This window comes from Asparagus officinalis, chromosome 5 (assembly GCF_001876935.1).
Source record: "Asparagus officinalis chromosome 5, Aspof.V1, whole genome shotgun sequence".
NCBI lineage: Eukaryota > Viridiplantae > Streptophyta > Magnoliopsida > Asparagales > Asparagaceae > Asparagus > Asparagus officinalis.
In genome coordinates, this window is record NC_033798.1 from 121,806,486 (window position 1) to 121,824,545 (window position 18,060).

An 18,060-nucleotide genomic window follows, 5' to 3' on the forward strand; every position below is an offset into this window, starting at 1 on the left:
CCTTCAAGCCAAGATCTTCCAGAAAGCCGAGGATGGGGCCCGCAAATGCATTGTGGCAACCAACATTGCCGAGACGTCATTGACAGTTGATGGAATATTCTATGTGATTGACTCAGGTTATGGCAAGATGAAAGTATATAATCCTAGGATGGGTATGGATGCCCTCCAAGTGTTTCCAGTGAGTCGAGCAGCTGCTGATCAGAGAGCTGGACGAGCAGGAAGAACAGGCCCCGGGACTTGTTACCGATTGTACACTGAGTCAGCATACCAGAATGAGATGCTACCCAACCCGGTTCCTGAGATTCAAAGAACCAATCTTGGGAATGTTGTCTTGTTGCTCAAGTCTCTGAAAATTGAAAATCTCTTAGATTTCGACTTCATGGATCCTCCACCACAAGATAACATTCTCAATTCCATGTATCAGCTGTGGGTTTTGGGTGCCCTGAACAACGTCGGCAGCCTCACTGAGCTTGGATGGAAAATGGTTGAGTTTCCCCTGGATCCCCCATTGGCCAAGATGCTTTTAATGGGGGAGCAGTTAGAATGTCTCAATGAGGTTTTAACAATTGTTTCAATGCTTTCTGTGCCATCAGTTTTCTTCCGCCCTAAGGATCGAGCTGAGGAGAGTGATGCTGCGAGAGAGAAGTTTTTTGTTCCGGAGTCTGATCATTTGACACTTCTGAACGTTTACCAGCAGTGGAAGTCAAATCAGTACCGAGGAGATTGGTGCAACGATCATTTCTTGCATGTCAAGGGGTTGCGAAAGGCAAGGGAAGTCCGATCTCAGCTCTTAGACATCCTAAAATCCCTAAAAATTCCGTTAACCTCGTGCGGCATGGAGTGGGATGTAGTTAGAAAAGCTATTTGTTCAGCATACTTCCACAACTCTGCAAGGCTGAAGGGTGTTGGAGAGTATGTCAACTGTAGAAACGGGATGCCTTGCCATCTACATCCAAGCAGCGCGCTGTATGGTCTTGGTTACACACCGGATTATGTGGTGTATCATGAGCTCATACTTACGACAAAGGAGTATATGCAGTGTGTGACTGCTGTTGAGCCACAGTGGCTTGCAGAACTTGGGCCTATGTTCTTTTCGGTGAAGGAGTCTGATACTTCGATGTTAGAGCACAAGAAGAAGCAGAAGGAATCGAAGACCGCGATGGAGGAGGAGATGGAGAACTTGAGGAAAGAGCAGGCGGTTGAGGATGTAATGAGAGCACAAAGAGAGAAGGAGAAGAAGGCAAAGCAGCAGCAGCAAGTGGTGATACCCGGTATGAAACGGGGGTCTACCTATCTCAGGCCCAAAAGGTTCGGGTTGTAGAGCGTTGCCCTGTGCTTCACGGTATGGTGGTACTTTATTTTGTGTATTCTACGTGATCGTCTTTAAGTTAACTGACTTTTTTTCTAAATGAGCATGCACGTGTAAATGCGGGAAACATGACGTAAGCTAACAACACTTGATCGAAATCGTATAACGTGTAACCGAACTTGTAAATGTCAATTTAACATCTCTCCGTTCTTGTGTTGGACGACACCTCTGTATGAATTTTAGACCTCTCCAGCTTCTTCTTAGTGGTGATCCGTAAACAATGTTGTTTGGTTTACGCAGTTGAGCTGCCGCATTTTGTGATTAGGGATTTGATTCATAAGAAGAGTTGTGTGTTTCGGAGGACGGGTGTTTGTATAAATAAAATAATCCCCGAATTATTCAACATTTAGAATAGCTCCATTTGGACCCATAATTTGGGACGGTTATATGAGACGGGAGAGTAAAAGATTAGGGGTAGTTGTGGAAGATGTCGGATAAGGGGTTCTTGTTGCTTTGTTTGGGAGTTTAACAAAGGGAAGGAACTGAAAGTTAAATAACGGAGAGGAAAGATAGGGAGTGGAAGTGAAAAGATAAAATGTTGTTTGAGAGTTTAGTAAGGGGAACGGGAGTAAATTTGTTTTACCTTATTTGGGAGTTCTAATAACGAGGAGGGGAAGGGAAGTGAAGTGAATATGTATAAAGTTATATAAATACCCTTGCATATTGGATGCGAGTATATATTAGCCATTGATTTTAATGTCATAAGGGTATAATTGTCTTATCACATTGTAAAATTTTACATTGATTTTCATTCCATCGTCTACCCCAAAATTAGAGGTGAGGAAAATGGGAAAAAAATTTAACATTCCATTCCATCCTCCATCCCCCACATCCCACCCAAAAAAGAGGATTTCACAAATCCTTAAATATAATATTTTTTTATTATTTGAGGATTTGATATTCTAAAATTTGTTTTGAAACAAACAAGTTTTATGGAATTCTAAATCCCAAAAAAAAAAAACCCACTTTTTGATCCTAGAATTTGAAATCCCACCCAAATGACAATTTTTTTTTGAAACAAACACCCCGCTTAATAGATACCTCCTTTTTCTGGGCCTCTTACCAAATACCAATACTCTTCGCTTGGCTTGGTAGAAAGAGGAGTAAGGTGAGGGTAGTACAGGGTAACTTGAGGAGGGGGAATAAATAAAATGAGCTGATTAAAGGTGAAGAGACAAAAAAATTCCCTCTTTTAGAGCGACACAAGAACGCTAGGTGAGAGTAAATTAAAAAAAAAAAAAAAACTAAATTCACCCGTCTCCTCTTATTAATTCCCTCTAACCAAACAGCGAGCACAGAGAGCGGGTCATTTCTTGCACCTAAATCACGTGACTTTCTTTGCCATCAAGCCCGAGCCCGAGACCGCCATCATCATAAAACTGATCTCACCAAAAGAAAAAAAAAAAGAAGTTCCATCGTATTCAGCAGCACGTTGATTGACCGGCCCCGCGATCAAAATCCCCTCCGAAAACCCTAGAGGCCGCGCGTGGGCCCCACTGCCAAGCAGGATCCAGGAAGGCAGAAAGAACCGTGTCGACTACTGAACTCCACGTGCGCCAACCTGTTAACACTTCCTCTCTCTCTCTTTCTCTCTCTCTCGCCATTAAAAATCTCTCTCTCTCTCTCTCTCTCTCTCTCTCTCCTCTGTTAAAAAAAAAGAAAAAACACGCACACAAATTCTCTTTCTAGGTGAAGTTAAACAAGAAAGACCTCAGGGGTTTACCTCTCCGTCATTTTTTGTTCGATGGTCCGTCGCTTTCTCTCTCGCTTTTATCTGAATTATACGAGAGAGGCCTCATTTTGACGCATTCGCTCTTCACTGTCGGCGGACCTCCTCATAAAAAGGCTCACATTTGATAGACGAGTGGCAGCCAGCAAGAAAGATTGGCCCTTTAGGGTTTCATTCCCCTCCCCTCCCCTCCCCCAAATCGATCCGGGCGTTCCGCCATTCGCGTCAAAGTCGGATCTTTGGAAGTGGGCATCGATCAGCTTCTTCAGATCTGGTGTAAATGGAGGCCAGTGCTGGCCTCGTTGCCGGCTCCCATAACAGGAACGAGCTCGTGGTCATTCGCCGTGATGGGGAGTCTGGGGTAAGAGTTGCGTTTTCTGGTTAGAGTTCGATTTTGGATTGGTTCGTCTGAGTAATGTGTTGATCTGTGATGTTTTGCTTGGTTGCAGCCGAAGCCTCTGCAGCAAGTGAGTGGGCAAATCTGCCAGATTTGTGGGGATGACGTCGGGTTGACTCCTGATGGGGAGCTCTTTGTTGCTTGCAATGAGTGTGCTTTCCCTGTCTGTAGAGATTGTTACGATTACGAGCGGAGGGAGGGTAGTCAAGTTTGCCCTCAGTGCAAAACTAGGTTTAAGAGGCTCAAAGGTAAATTGCTTGTTTGTGGGTTTTTGATGGTTTCTGTTTACAAAGAGCGCATATATTTAAGAAAGCTTGGTTCTTGTAGGACGCCCGCGAGTCGCCGGAGATGAGGAAGAGGATGGGTTTGATGATATTGATAATGAGTTCAGTTTTGCGGGGAGGGATAGGGAGGACATGCAGTATGGAGCTGAGGCTATGTTGCAGGGTCACATGAGATTTGGGCGAGGGTCGGATACGGAGATGCCTCACGGGGTTAATTCCGTGTCCAATGTGCCTTTGCTTACCAATGGTGAAATGGTATGCTATTGTGTTGTCATCTTTATTCATTTCCTGTTTGGATGGAGGGTAGAGAGGGGGAAGGGAAGGGAAATTTCATTTTAACCTTGTTTGGGAGTTTTATTTTGGAGGGTAGAGGAGGGGAATGGATGGGAAATTTGGCCTAAATTCTTACACCCCAAATTGGGGTGTAATGGAGGGGAAGGGAAGGAAGGGGAAAAATTCCCCTTCCTTCCCCTTCCTTCCCTTCCCTAAGTAAACTCCCAAACACACCATTAGTTTTGTAGATGAGCGTTCTGAATATTTACATGAGCAGTTTCCCCTTTCAATTTTAGGATTTTTAGGTCTCCTTTGCTACCTAGTGGCTGATGTGTTTACTATAATTTACTTCTCACTATCAGCAGCAATTGGATTCTCTTACTACATTTGCTGACCTTTATCTAAGGGTATTAATGGTTGACACCATACTTATAGGTTTAACCAAACCTAGTTGATTGAAATGTTGAGGTGGTTTTAGATCATGTCGCTTTCTTTAAGCTACCCATGATCATCAGACGTGGTGCTTACTACCCATTAAGGTGTGCTACTGAGATTGATGAGTATGCCTAGGAGTAAAGGATCATTATTGAAGGAGCAGCTAGATTAGGTGGACTAAACAAACATGCATCATTATTGCTAATGTAGAAGAAGAGATTGCCTTTAACAATACTAATCCAAGAAAATGAGTCCACATAGCTGATTGTAAGCCTGGAACATATCCTTTTGAATTTTAATACTAGTTGCTTGAATTTAGTGCTTGTTTTGCAAAAGTAATCCGTATCATGCCTACCAATAATATTATTCAGCTGGATTATTCCCCTCCCATTCCATTCCTCTCGTCTCTTCCTCTTCCACTTCCATTTTGTTTCCCCTTCTCTAGTACAAGAATATGTTGTGGCAGTTTGTATATTTTCCTCATAGAATTTATTGATGGTATTTAATCACAGGTCGATGACATCCCTTCTGATCAGCACGCCTTGGTTCCTGCTTATACGGGTGGTGGAGGAAAAAGGATCCATCCGCTGCCCTTTCTTGATCCCAGTATTCCAGGTATAAGGATATACAAGAAAAAATAGGATCACGTTAAATTTACTTGACTAAACTTCTGAAAAAGTGGTGCTTAGAACTATGTACTCTTTGTGTATGCTTTCAGTGCGACCAAGATCCATGGATCCTTCCAAGGATCTTGCTGCCTATGGCTATGGAAGTATTGCATGGAAGGAGAGGATGGAGTTGTGGAAGCAAAAGCAAGAAAAGTTGCAGGCAGCAAGAAATGAAAATGGTGGAAAAGGGGATGATGGGGATGATCCAGATTTGCCACTGTAAGCTTCTAGGGTCTTCAATTTCCACGATATGGTGTAAAATATCATACTTTTCTTGATTAAAATGCTCCTATCGCTCACAACATTAACGATGTGATCTTTTTGACCAGAATGGATGAAGCTAGGCAACCTTTGTCGAGAAAAATACCAATTTCTTCCAGCCTGATAAATCCATACAGGATAATCATTGTTATTCGGCTGGTGGTTCTTGGATTCTTTTTCCATTACCGAGTCACACATCCAGTGAATGATGCATTTGGACTGTGGCTTGTGTCTGTGATTTGTGAAATTTGGTTTGCCCTTTCATGGATACTCGATCAATTTCCAAAGTGGCTCCCAATTGAAAGGGAAACTTATCTAGATAGACTATCATTAAGGTAAACCAATGTTGCAAAACTTTATTTTTTTATAGTTAATTTCATGGAAAGGCTGACTTATTAATGTTTCAACTCCTCTCTAAAGGTATGAGAAGGAAGGCAAGCCGTCTCGACTGTCACCAGTAGACATTTTTGTGAGTACTGTTGATCCATTGAAAGAACCCCCTCTGGTGCCGTCTCGACTGTCACCAGTAGACATTTTTGTGAGTACTGTTGATCCATTGAAAGAACCCCCTCTGGTCACAGCAAACACAGTGCTGTCCATTCTTGCTGTTGATTACCCAGTTGAGAAAGTCTCCTGCTATGTTTCTGATGATGGTGCTGCAATGCTGACATTTGAAGCATTATCAGAAACGTCTGAATTTGCGAAGAAATGGGTACCATTCTGCAAGAAATTCAGTATTGAACCACGTGCACCTGAATGGTATTTCCAGCAGAAGATAGACTATTTGAAGGACAAGGTTTTACCTTCTTTTGTAAAGGAACGAAGAGCAATGAAGGTATCCATAGTGCATAGCTATTTTTTTAGTGAGTTTCTTGAATGGTTCTTGTGTTTTGGTCGGGGTAAAATATTTGATGATAACTGCAGAGAGAATATGAAGAGTTCAAGGTACGTATAAATGCTTTGGTTTCGAAAGCTCAAAAGGTCCCTGAAGAAGGGTGGACAATGCAAGATGGAACTCCTTGGCCTGGAAACAATGTTCGTGATCATCCTGGAATGATCCAGGTATACTTCTTTGTTCTAGCCCTTTCTTATATATATGTTATCTATCCTTGATCATTTCAACATTATTGATGACTAAATTTGGCATGAAGGTTTTCCTTGGTGAAAGTGGTGGGCATGACATGGATGGGAATGAACTCCCTCGACTGGTTTATGTTTCTAGAGAAAAAAGACCAGGGTTTAATCACCATAAGAAGGCTGGTGCTATGAATGCTCTGGTAAAAACATCTCTTTTAGCTCCCAGAGGGTTTAATCACCATAAGAAGGCTGGTGCTATGAATGCTCTGGTAAAAACATCTCTTTTAGCTCCCAGCTCTTACATGTGAAAGTTTCCCAAGGCTTATTCAATTTCTGCCTTGATTCTTTGTGTTGGTAGGTTAGAGTCTCAGCTGTACTCACAAATGCACCCTACCTGCTGAATCTTGATTGTGATCATTACATCAACAATAGTAAGGCACTTAGGGAGTCTATGTGCTTCATGATGGATCCACTGGTCGGGAAGAAAGTCTGCTATGTGCAGTTTCCTCAGAGGTTCGATAGTATCGATCGACATGATCGATATGCTAATCGAAACGTTGTGTTCTTTGATGTAAGTAACACTCTTAAGACATTTATTTGGCCTTTTACGATATTTATATTTTTCTTATTTCTATCTAGTAGGTTATTGCTAATGATAATATAATATCGCAAAAACTTTATTTTGCAGATTAACATGAAAGGTCTGGATGGAATTCAAGGACCAATTTATGTGGGTACTGGATGTGTTTTCCGAAGGCAGGCTCTCTATGGCTATGATGCCCCAAAGGCGAAAAAACCACCTACAAGAACTTGCAATTGTTGGCCAAAGTGGTGTTGCTGCAACTGCTGTTCTAGGAGCAAGAAGAAGAAGACTTCAAAGAATAAGCAGGGAAAGAAAAAGAAGTTCTTTAGTAGGAGAGCAGATAACATGGCACCTGTTCTTGCCTTAGAGGGCATTGGAGAGGGCTTTGAAGGTATGCATACTTTCAAATGTTAGCTGACCAAAAGCTACTACTTATACTGTCAAGAATGCCTGCCTATTTGTCTCTTTTTTCAGGTAGGATAAATTGATATATGTTTTTTTGAATGACTTCACTAGCTTCCTAGATGTTGTGTTTAAAGACTTATGAATAATATTATTTATAAACCTTCTTCCCATATATGTGTATTGATCATCTACTTGCAAACTCACAAGTTAGTTGCTAGTGAATGTTATTTATTTGGATAGCAGATATCGGGGATATATCGAGGATAAGTAGTATTTATCGGAGTGACATATCGGATGGTGTGTATACATAATATAATATCCTAAAATGCAATCTAACCATATCTAATGAAATTAATCTATACTACTTATAAAAGAGAATACCCATGTCAAAACTTTTGACATGTCAAAACTTTTGATTTCCTTTTTTACCCTCTCAATTTTTTTATAACTCAAAATTATACCATTAATTATAAACCTAATGATCCATAACCTCTCATTAACTATGCACCTTTTCATTTTCTCAAATTATTTGGTCATTCGCTAGAATATATTAATAATTTATAATGATAACAAAATTTATGAGTATATAATAATTTATTGTAAATAATTATTAATTATATAAAATAGTAAAAGTCATTCATTTAATAAATTATTGGATACAATTATAATTATTAATAATAGTATAAATAGGGTTATTTCTTTATGTTATAAAGAATATTACATCGTTTGATAATTAATATCATCTTAGTAATAAAAATTTGGATGTTATAAATTAAAAATACTTTTATTTTAGAAAGTAGAAAATTAATTTATATAAAAAAATTGAATTCTTAAAATTTATGAGGCATATACTTTTCTCTTATTTTCTTCAAAATATTTGGCCACTAGCTAGAATATACTAATAATTTATAATGATAATAAAATTAATAAATATATTATAATTTATTATAAAATATTTATTAATTGTAATGAAATAGTAAAATTATTTTTAATAAAATATTGTACATAATTATAATTATTAATAATAGTATAAATAGGATTTTTTATATTATAATAATTAATACCCTTTTTCTATATTATAATATTATCTTAGTCATAAAAATTAGACATTATGAACATAGTGCAAAAAAATATTGGATCTTTGAAATTTATGAGTCATGCATTTTTTGTTGGAAAGTAAATGTCTCATATATTTCAAGGATCCAATATTTTTATAAAAAATAATTTTTCTAAATAATAGTATTTTTAATTTATACCATCCAATTTTTTATTATTGAGATGATATTAATTATCGAACAAGGTAATATTCTTTACAACATAAAGTCATATAATATTAAAATTTATTGCCATTATTTAATAGATATTGTATTAATATGTACATGACATAAATATTTAATAATTTAAATGGTTTAATTATATCAATAGTATTACTTAAACTAATGATTACATTATTATTTAATAATTATACTCCTAAATAAATTGTTTAATAAAATAATAATAAAAAAATTTAAATAACTATTAAATGTATGTTAATAATAGTATAAGTACTAATATTAGTATAAGTTAAAATTTTTTAATCATAGTGCAATAAAATAAATTTTAATGTATATATATAATTTATTAAATAATATAATATTATGGAAACATTATATATTATATAATTTATTAAATAAGTTTAATGCATAATTATGGAAACATTATGAATTTTAACTCTTATAGTTTTTTAATATGCATCACGTGCAACGCACGTATTGCGTACTAGTATACCAAAATGTAAATAAACATGTTTAGGATTACTCACAAATTGTAGAAACTTGCTTCTTGAATATGTGCCCATTGCCCTAAATCAAAACCCAAACCAAACAAAATCTAGCCGATAATTCTGATTTTTAGACCGATAAAATCAGCCAGTATCTTACTTTATCACTGATAAACATCCAAAAACGATAACCGGTTTAAAATTGAACTTATCATAGCAGAAGGGGTTCAAATCTGATAACTCGGCGATAAATCGATATTATCGCTTGATATTTAAAATCTTGCTAATTAACCAATTTATCAAATACAATACCTTCTTGTTTCTCTTTCTTTTAAAAGCAATGCCAATTATTCCAGGTTCATACATCTTTCACAGCATTTAACTTGAATTAAATATTGATTAGGTATTGAGAGTGAGAAGGCCTTTATATCTGAGCAAAAATTGGAAAAGAAATTTGGGCAATCTCCAGTTTTTGTTGCATCGACCCTTCTTGAAGACGGTGGAACATTGAAGAGTGCTACTCCAGCCTCTTTACTGAAAGAAGCTATTCATGTCATTAGCTGTGGCTATGAAGATAAGACAGACTGGGGTAAAGAGGTTAGCTATTTGTTCTGTCCTTTCATTACATAAATTACTAAGGTGCTTCTGTGTGCAATTAGCTTTAAACTAAATCCTTTCCAAATTATGTTCAGGTGGGTTGGATCTATGGTTCAGTCACTGAAGATATTTTGACTGGTTTTAAAATGCACTGCCATGGATGGCGATCAATCTATTGTATTCCTCCGAGGCCTGCTTTCAAAGGTTCTGCACCCCTTAATCTCTCGGATCGTCTTCATCAAGTTCTTCGGTGGGCTCTGGGTTCAGTTGAAATTTTATTGTCTCGTCATTGTCCACTATGGTATGGTTATGGTGGTGGCTTGAAATGGCTAGAGAGGTTTTCGTACATAAATTCCGTTGTTTATCCTCTCACATCTCTGCCTCTTCTGGCATACTGCACGCTGCCTGCTGTTTGCTTGCTCACCGGAAAGTTCATAACTCCAGAGGTATCTATTTATTCATTGCTGACCCATTTTAGTGAATGGCTCACTTTCTTTAGTTGTTCTGCTAATTTTGACCTTTCTATGCTCAATGCAGCTTAGCAACGTTGCGAGCTTGTGGTTTATGTCACTCTTCATTTGTATTTTTGCAACGGGTATCCTTGAAATGAGATGGAGTGGAGTCGGTATTGATGATTGGTGGAGAAATGAGCAGTTTTGGGTGATTGGGGGTGTTTCAGCGCATCTATTCGCACTATTTCAAGGTCTTCTGAAGGTCCTTGCGGGTGTTGATACCAATTTCACAGTGACATCAAAAGCCAGTGACGATGAAGATTTTTCAGAGTTGTATACCTTCAAATGGACCACATTGCTTATTCCCCCAACAACTCTTTTAATAGTCAACATAATCGGCGTAGTTGCTGGAGTTTCGAATGCCATTAACAACGGTTATGAATCATGGGGACCTTTGTTTGGTAAACTCTTCTTTGCGTTCTGGGTGATTGTCCATCTCTATCCCTTTCTCAAAGGTTTGGTTGGTCGACAAAATAGAACACCTACGATCATCATTGTCTGGTCTATTCTTCTTGCTTCTATCTTCTCCCTTTTGTGGGTTCGAATCGATCCATTCTTGGCAAAATCCGATGGACCGTTGCTGGAGGAATGTGGATTGGACTGCAACTAGCACAGGATCAATCATCAGAGAATTTTGACCCCGCATATGATTCTTGATTCTATGTGTAGATAACAGGAAGAGTTGTGCTTGCATTTGTTTAGTCAAGCTCTGTAAGTGGGAAAGAGGGAGTCTGAAGGCTGGACTACTTCAATTCTTTATTAGTTTGGATGGAATGTGAGATTAAAGTTCCACGTTGGGCAAGCACACTGATTCTCCGCAATAAAGTAGGCTGTGGCTTGCAACTGGAACAACATGCCACCAGCTGCTCTATTTTATTGAAAACAAAGTGGGGTATGAAATGCAACTGTACAATACCAAACCCAGATCCACATACAGTATAAATTTGTGAATTTTTGTCATGGGGCTCAGGGTTTCTGTAACAATGATTTTTGTGGTGTATGTATGTTTAGGGAATACTGTTTGTAATTGATATGTTGTAATCCTGTGTTCTTTTTTGTCGGAAACTTTGTGAGCAAACTCCTCATTCATCTATTCAACAAGAAAACTCCATAATTCTATTTGTTTAGGCCAGCTGTTTACTGCTTATTGAGTTGGATGCTGTCTCCAGCTCTTAATTTCTGTATGTGGCTTTACTGGTCCTTTTCTCTTTTGAGCTGTCCTTTGATTCTCTTTGCTTCTATTAGGGGCTGTTTGGTGCCTTAGGGAAACTAGAGTATTCATGACATAATATGGAAAACTAGAGTATTCATGACATAATATGGAAAGTGGTTATCCATCTCACCACTTACCATTTGAGTATTTACATTGTTTCGCTAGGAATCATTATAAATCCTAAAATAAATAGTATTACATTGTTTGGATAGCATGTAAACTTGAAAACTGATAGTTGTGTGTACTCTATTAAAATGTTTAATTTATAATGGATGGGAATACCACCATGATACACAAAACACTTCAATAATCCTATTTATCTCTCCTAACTTGTAGCAATCGAAATGATTAATATTAATTTAAGACAACTCATAAGAATGGAGGGACCTTATTGTAATTTTAATTATTTGAGGGGCTAATTTTGAAAATCATTAAGAATGGAATCAAATACTAATACAAAGATTTGAGGGGCTAATTCAAAGTTTGAAAGATCAAGGGACTAAGTTGAAAAGGAAAAGAAATAATTTATGGTCATTGTAATCACACGGAGGGCTTTTTTTTTTTTTGTTTTTCATTTATTTTGTATCCAGCTGGCACGGCGTCAGCTTTCCAACGAAACCACTCCAAATTGGAGCGATTTTGCTTTCTACTACATCTCATCAAAATGTGTCAGTTTTTCATGTCAAAGAAGATTCAAACAAACATGGTAAATTAATGAAAGCTGGCTGTGAAGCCCATTAACTGACATTTTTACATCATTTTTACAAAATTTTCATTGCAAAAAATGCAACCTAACAAGCCCTTTCTGGATTCATAAAACAACCAGCTTGAATCTAACACCTAATATTTTGGTGCTCATCAAATCAGGGATGATCTCACAACATTAATTGAAATGTCCCACATGTTGGTTCTCTATAATGTGTACCTTCTTTCATTTATGAGTAAAAGTGAAGAGTAGATAATCGGCAGCTGTTCCATGTGGGGTTGGTATTTAAAACAAGCCACAGATTTGAGGTAGGAGAATAGTGGTGGGTGGTATTATTGAGCAGCCCTACGCACAAGAAAATGACAACCAAATATAATAATAACACATTGACAAATGATTAAAAGAACTATAGAAGTGAAACTTTTATATTGACCTTACTTGTTCCTAGTGTTAAAAGCCTCTGTACACATTCTTAGACCATTGTAAACAATTGATGTTTTATTGTCCTATAGATGAATTCTGAGTAAGACTCCTATCAACTTAAGTTGATGTCCACCAAACTTCTTAACCACTTATTTATTAATATAATTTTTTTTTTTCATATCATGCAAGGATCCATGGGTTATATGAGTTGCTAAAAAGTTTGGTGGACAACTTTTTACTATCCACTTGAGTTGACACAAGTTTTGGTCGAGTGAATTCTTCATAAATTAAAAAGTTTATGTGCGCTGGGCCTCAAAAGTAAGGTTAGGAGTCTTCCAGGTCTTGGGGCTATCAACATAATCACATGCATAAAGAGCTACGTAGTGCATTAGTTTGAGGGTGGGTAGATAATCTGTCAATATTGATGGGAAGGCTTCACCAAATAATTTGTTGTTTAGATGCATGCATCTTTTGTCCCTTTTATAATTTATGGCCTTCTAGGCTCTACAGGAATCCTCTGTGCTTCCAATTGATTGTTATGAATAAGATGGATGAACTTACGTCCCTCTTATATTCATATATATGATTTTTCTTGGATAATTTGTTCGGTCTCAGATATCCAGTTTTGGAATACTGTACATTTGTCAATTAGATTCTCTTTGATTATCTTTTTGTCGTGGATTGGATGTGTTATCTATGCTACTGTATAATGGAAATAGTTGGGGTAGGCCCATTATTTCTATTGCATTTGAAAGGGTAGAATTATAATTTTATAGGAGAACTTTTTTCGTTTCTTTTCTTTTCTCTTTCTTTTTTCTAGAATTTTCTAAATTAACGTTAACCTAGAGACTTGGGCTAAAAATAATTAAAACAATAACTTGAATGAAGTATGAAATATAGACTTTTCTAAAGAACATTATCTAAGAATATTATGTCATTGCTCAAATTGATATATTTATTATAGTCAATTTCAAATAAAAATAAATAAAATGTAGCTTATTAAACGAACAAACATCATAAAAATCTCTTGGAATAATTGATGGTCCTTTAGGGCATTAAAGTGACCCGTTTTATATAAAAATTAGAATTTTTAAAATTTAGAAAATTTAAGTTTTAATTTCTGTTCAGTTTTAAGAATCAAATATTGCTCATGATGAGTTTTCCTGTAAGTATATAATAATGATTTCATAGTCAGCTCATAATCGAATCATTAAATTTCATCATGTGTTTAATAGAATATTATTGACATGTTATATTCACGAACAATAAATCTGTGTCTAACAGCAGTTGAAAAAAAAAAATCTCTATAATATATTTGAAAAAAAGGCCAACTATGTTTATCTCTTAACAGAAACAGCCGCTATACAATTATCTATCCGCAAAAGGTTTTGCAAACTATGATACAGAGGGCTGATTGTTGTGATGAGATAAAACAACAAAAATGCCCAAGATGTTATATTGCCATGACATGCCGTTGATTAAATATATATGATAATCTTTAAATGGATAGTAATGCTTATACCCTAAAGTTTCCTGAAAAACACTTCTTTTGGTTTCAATTACCATGGTCTTTCACCCAACCTAATCCCTTAATCACATTAAATCTTTTTCTTTCCTCACAAATGTGAAGTATTTACCGAGGTATTTGATCTCTTTTTTACCATAAAAAAAGGTGCATTCTTCCAAGATTTACATATTTGCTTCCAAAATTAAAATTTTTCCTTTTAACCAAGTAAAGTCATTGCCTCTGACTCATTTAACACGCTGTATAATTATATGGTAGACTGGTACCTAAACAACAAACTGATAAACATTGTAAGGTATTGGATAAAATCAATAAAAGAGAACAACTCCAATTAGTCCAATTTGTCCCTTAATCACATTAAATCTTCTTATATTTCCTTACAAATTTGAAGTATTTACCGGGGTATTTGATCTCTTTTTACCTTAAAAATAGGTGCATTCTTCCAAGATTTACATATTTGCTTCCAATTTGAAAGTTTTCCTTTTGACCAATTAAAGTCATTGCCTTTGACTCATTTAATATGCTATATAATTATATGGTCTACTGGTACCTAAACAACAAACTGATAAACAATGTAAGGTATTGGATGAAATCAATAAAAGAGAACTCCAATTAGTCCAATTTGTCCCTTAATCACATTAAATATTTTATCTTTCCTCACAAATGTGAAGTATTTGCCAAGGTATTTGATCTCTTTTTTACCTTAAAAATAGGTGCATTCTTCCAAGATTTACGTATTTGCTTCCTATTTGAAAGTTTCCTTTTGACCAATCCAAGTCATTGCCTGACTCATTTAATATGCTATATAATTATATGGAATAGTGGTACCTAAACAACAAACTGATAAACACTATAAGGTATTGGATGAAATCCATAAAAGAGAACAACTCCAATTAGTCCAATTTTGAAGTTTGCTCTGGATTAAATGTATGCGAATGAAGAAAAATTATAGTTGGCCTAAGTATTCGTTATAGTTACTATATTGCGAATTTTATTTTATCAAGTAGCTATTACTTTTTATTTCTTTTTTGAAAAAATGTATACAACATTTGCATGGTAATATAACCAAATATATGTACGAATGTAGATGGACAATGCCAGAAAGAAGTCTTAATTTTGGAGTTACAATAATAATGAAACATGTGTGACTATTTAGTTGGTGTCAGATTTCAATTTCTAATATGGTTTCAAATGCAGTGGTAGCTAGCAGAAAAGTCTAGGCTAGATAAATAAAAGGGAATAAAAAGAATGCAGGGTCTAATTAAAAATAAAATAAATGAAGAAAACGGAACAAGACTACATGGTGACAACAAGAAAAGATGCATGTTCCCTTGAACTTGCTTCTTTCTATTTACGATAGTAAATTCATTTCAAAGATATTCTTGTCAAAAACCCATTAAAGAAATCATATCTATTTTTCATTTTTAAAGAGTTGTACATTATTTCCTTGCACATTAAAATTGGGATCTGACACCCTGACCTCCTTGTTTTAGAGAGATATTCCTCATGGATTTAACTTTTTTAGTATTTCCAAGGAGAATTGACTTCCCATCTCACAGAAATGCTGAGATGCCTGTCGAGGATTCATGTCTGTCAAAGTGGAAGACTAAATATGGTATGATTCTATCAACAAAAGTATGCTCATTTCATTTCATCATGAAATTGAAAAACAAACAGAATATTCTCTACCTTTTTCCATCAAAAAGCAGCCTATGAAAGTCAGAAGCTGACCCTTTCTTAACGCAAGAGTCGAGCTGCATCGATGCATTGGCATGCAAGATAATTTCCAAAAAAGAAAAAGTTAGTAGCAAGTAAAGTTGTAATGTCTCCTCCCCTTCTTATCAAAGATGCCACAATCTAAATATGTTCTAGAACATAAATCATATCCAATCGCTAAGAACCTCAATCTAAATTGATGGTCCTTTAGCGCCCAAGTGGCAATGTTGACTGATGGAAATTATCAAATACTGATGAAACTAATATAAGAATACAGAATAATGTTCTCACATAGTAGGCATGACCTTGAAATATGTTTATGTCTGGCCAATCTTTATAATCTCTTCCTTCGATCAACTTACCCTCTACGGAAAGAATATATTCCAAATTAGTAATGCAGAGATCAAACAAATAAACAAGCACAGAAATGGAGAATTGAGCATAATATTCTAAGTCCTATAAATAGATGCGAATGAAGGAAACAGGCACAGACTAGTGGAAGAGAGGTCTTGCATGAAGATAAGAGCCTATCTTTGATAGCCAAGGATGACTTGCCTGTGCCAGTCTTTGAGATTTTATGATGACTGTTTGTTTGTTCAGAAATCTCTTTGCGTGTTAATAGGCAGTCTCCTTGGCTATTCTGAGTCGCTCTTATCTCTTATGCTAGGCCGCCTCCTCTTCCCCACCAAGTAAAGGGACACAATGCATTCTCTTCTATGGTAAGTACTTAGGAAATGGATCTTGTCATGTAACCACTTGAAATTTAATTATAACCTTATGTTTTAAGAATGTAACATAACTTTGCAGGTCCCTTTTCCATTCGAGAATCGGGTTTCATGAGCATGTGTATGTTGTATATACTGGTGTTTAATATCACAATGAGGGTTGATCATAGCTAAGAAAATGGCCGTTGTTGTTAGCTGCTCAAGCATTCCTTTATTACTATTATTATTATTATTTTGTTATATTGACAATGTGGGTTAAGAAGTAACAACCATCCAATCTAAATTACAGGAGAAAATTCTCAACTGGTTAACAGGTAATGAATCTCGTCATATAACCACTTGAAATTGAATCAGAAGCTTATATTTTAAGAATGTAACATAACTTTGCAAGTCACTTTTCTATACGAGAATCAGGTTTTATGTACATGTGTATGATGTAGAAAGGATTTTTTTTTAAAATAGACCGATTTTGCTAAATATTTAGCAAAATCGACCATTTTGCTAAACATTTAGCAAAATCGACCGTTTTGCTAAACATTTAGCAAAATCGACCTCTTTTTGGCCAACAACCAAAAAGAGATCGATTTTAAAAAATGCTCAGCTGAAAACATACGGGACTAGTAGTCCCGTATGTTTTCAAGGGCACTAATCTTCTAGAAAACATACGGGACTAGTAGTCCCGTACCGTATGTTTTCTGGGAGATGTTTTTTAAAATCAACCTCTTTTTGGCCTATAGGCCAAAAAGAGGTCGATTTTGCTAAATATTTAGCAAAATAGTCGATTTTGCTAAATATTTAGCAAAATTGGTCTATTTTTTAAAAAAATCCATGTAGAAATGGCTGTTGTTGTTAATCAAATTTTTTTTATTCATCGTCTTCTTTTTTTTTCTAATAATGTGGGTTAACAGGTAACAAACATCCAATCTCAATTACAGGACAAAATTCTCAACTGGTTACAAGTCAATCTTGAAACCTGTATTTTAGCCATATAGTTCATTTGAGATTATAAAAAAAATGGAATAGGTGCTCCTCATAAAACAAGAAAGACGTCCAAAAAGAAATGATACAAGGGGAAATTTTTTTTGCAAGTTAATATTAGTTTCTTTGAATTCCATCGACTCCTACATCAAAACCCTGCAATACAGATCAAATCATGCTTTTTTCCCTAAATGGGGTTCTTGACATCTCTTAAATATTGTTCAGTCTGCTGTTTAGACTCTTGTTCTTTAATCCTTTAGGATAAGAGTCTATTTACTCATCTTTTTTACTTTAGAACTCTTAACTCAAGTATACGCAATACCAATATTTAAAAATATAGACAAAAAGAAGAAAATGAAAAAGGAAAGTTAAAAGTTCTGATACTTTCATCAGAAGTTCAGAATGAGTAACAGAATCAAGTTCTA

The 18,060-nt window shown here is 35.9% G+C and overlaps 2 protein-coding genes across 4 annotated transcripts in view; both read left to right on the forward strand.

Annotated features, from left to right (window-relative positions):
- The window catches only part of LOC109841018 (pre-mRNA-splicing factor ATP-dependent RNA helicase DEAH7), a 14,270-nt gene extending 12,662 nt beyond the window's left edge, over positions 1-1,608 (forward strand). Inside the window, 1 exon segment of the mRNA XM_020409858.1 lies at positions 1-1,608. This exon segment is cut by the window's left edge and continues 14 nt beyond it. Coding sequence (XP_020265447.1) covers positions 1-1,321 — 1,321 coding nt within the window. The 3' untranslated portion in view covers positions 1,322-1,608.
- Positions 3,004-11,463, forward strand: LOC109841019 (probable cellulose synthase A catalytic subunit 5 [UDP-forming]). Of its 3 annotated transcripts, none has more exons than XM_020409861.1 (15): positions 3,005-3,459; positions 3,548-3,743; positions 3,823-4,034; positions 5,000-5,102; positions 5,206-5,374; positions 5,485-5,751; positions 5,837-5,879; positions 5,949-6,251; positions 6,341-6,478; positions 6,568-6,693; positions 6,852-7,064; positions 7,182-7,467; positions 9,644-9,837; positions 9,933-10,283; positions 10,375-11,463. In XM_020409861.1, exons 1-15 carry the CDS (start codon positions 3,379-3,381, stop codon positions 10,957-10,959), a joined length of 3,267 nt encoding a protein of 1,088 aa, XP_020265450.1. In that variant the 5' UTR covers positions 3,005-3,378; the 3' UTR covers positions 10,960-11,463. The 3 variants fall into 3 exon arrangements, with proteins under 3 accessions (XP_020265448.1, XP_020265450.1, XP_020265449.1); XM_020409860.1 differs by having other exon boundaries at positions 5,837-5,921; positions 5,991-6,251; positions 10,375-11,414; XM_020409859.1 differs by having other exon boundaries at positions 3,004-3,459; positions 5,837-6,251.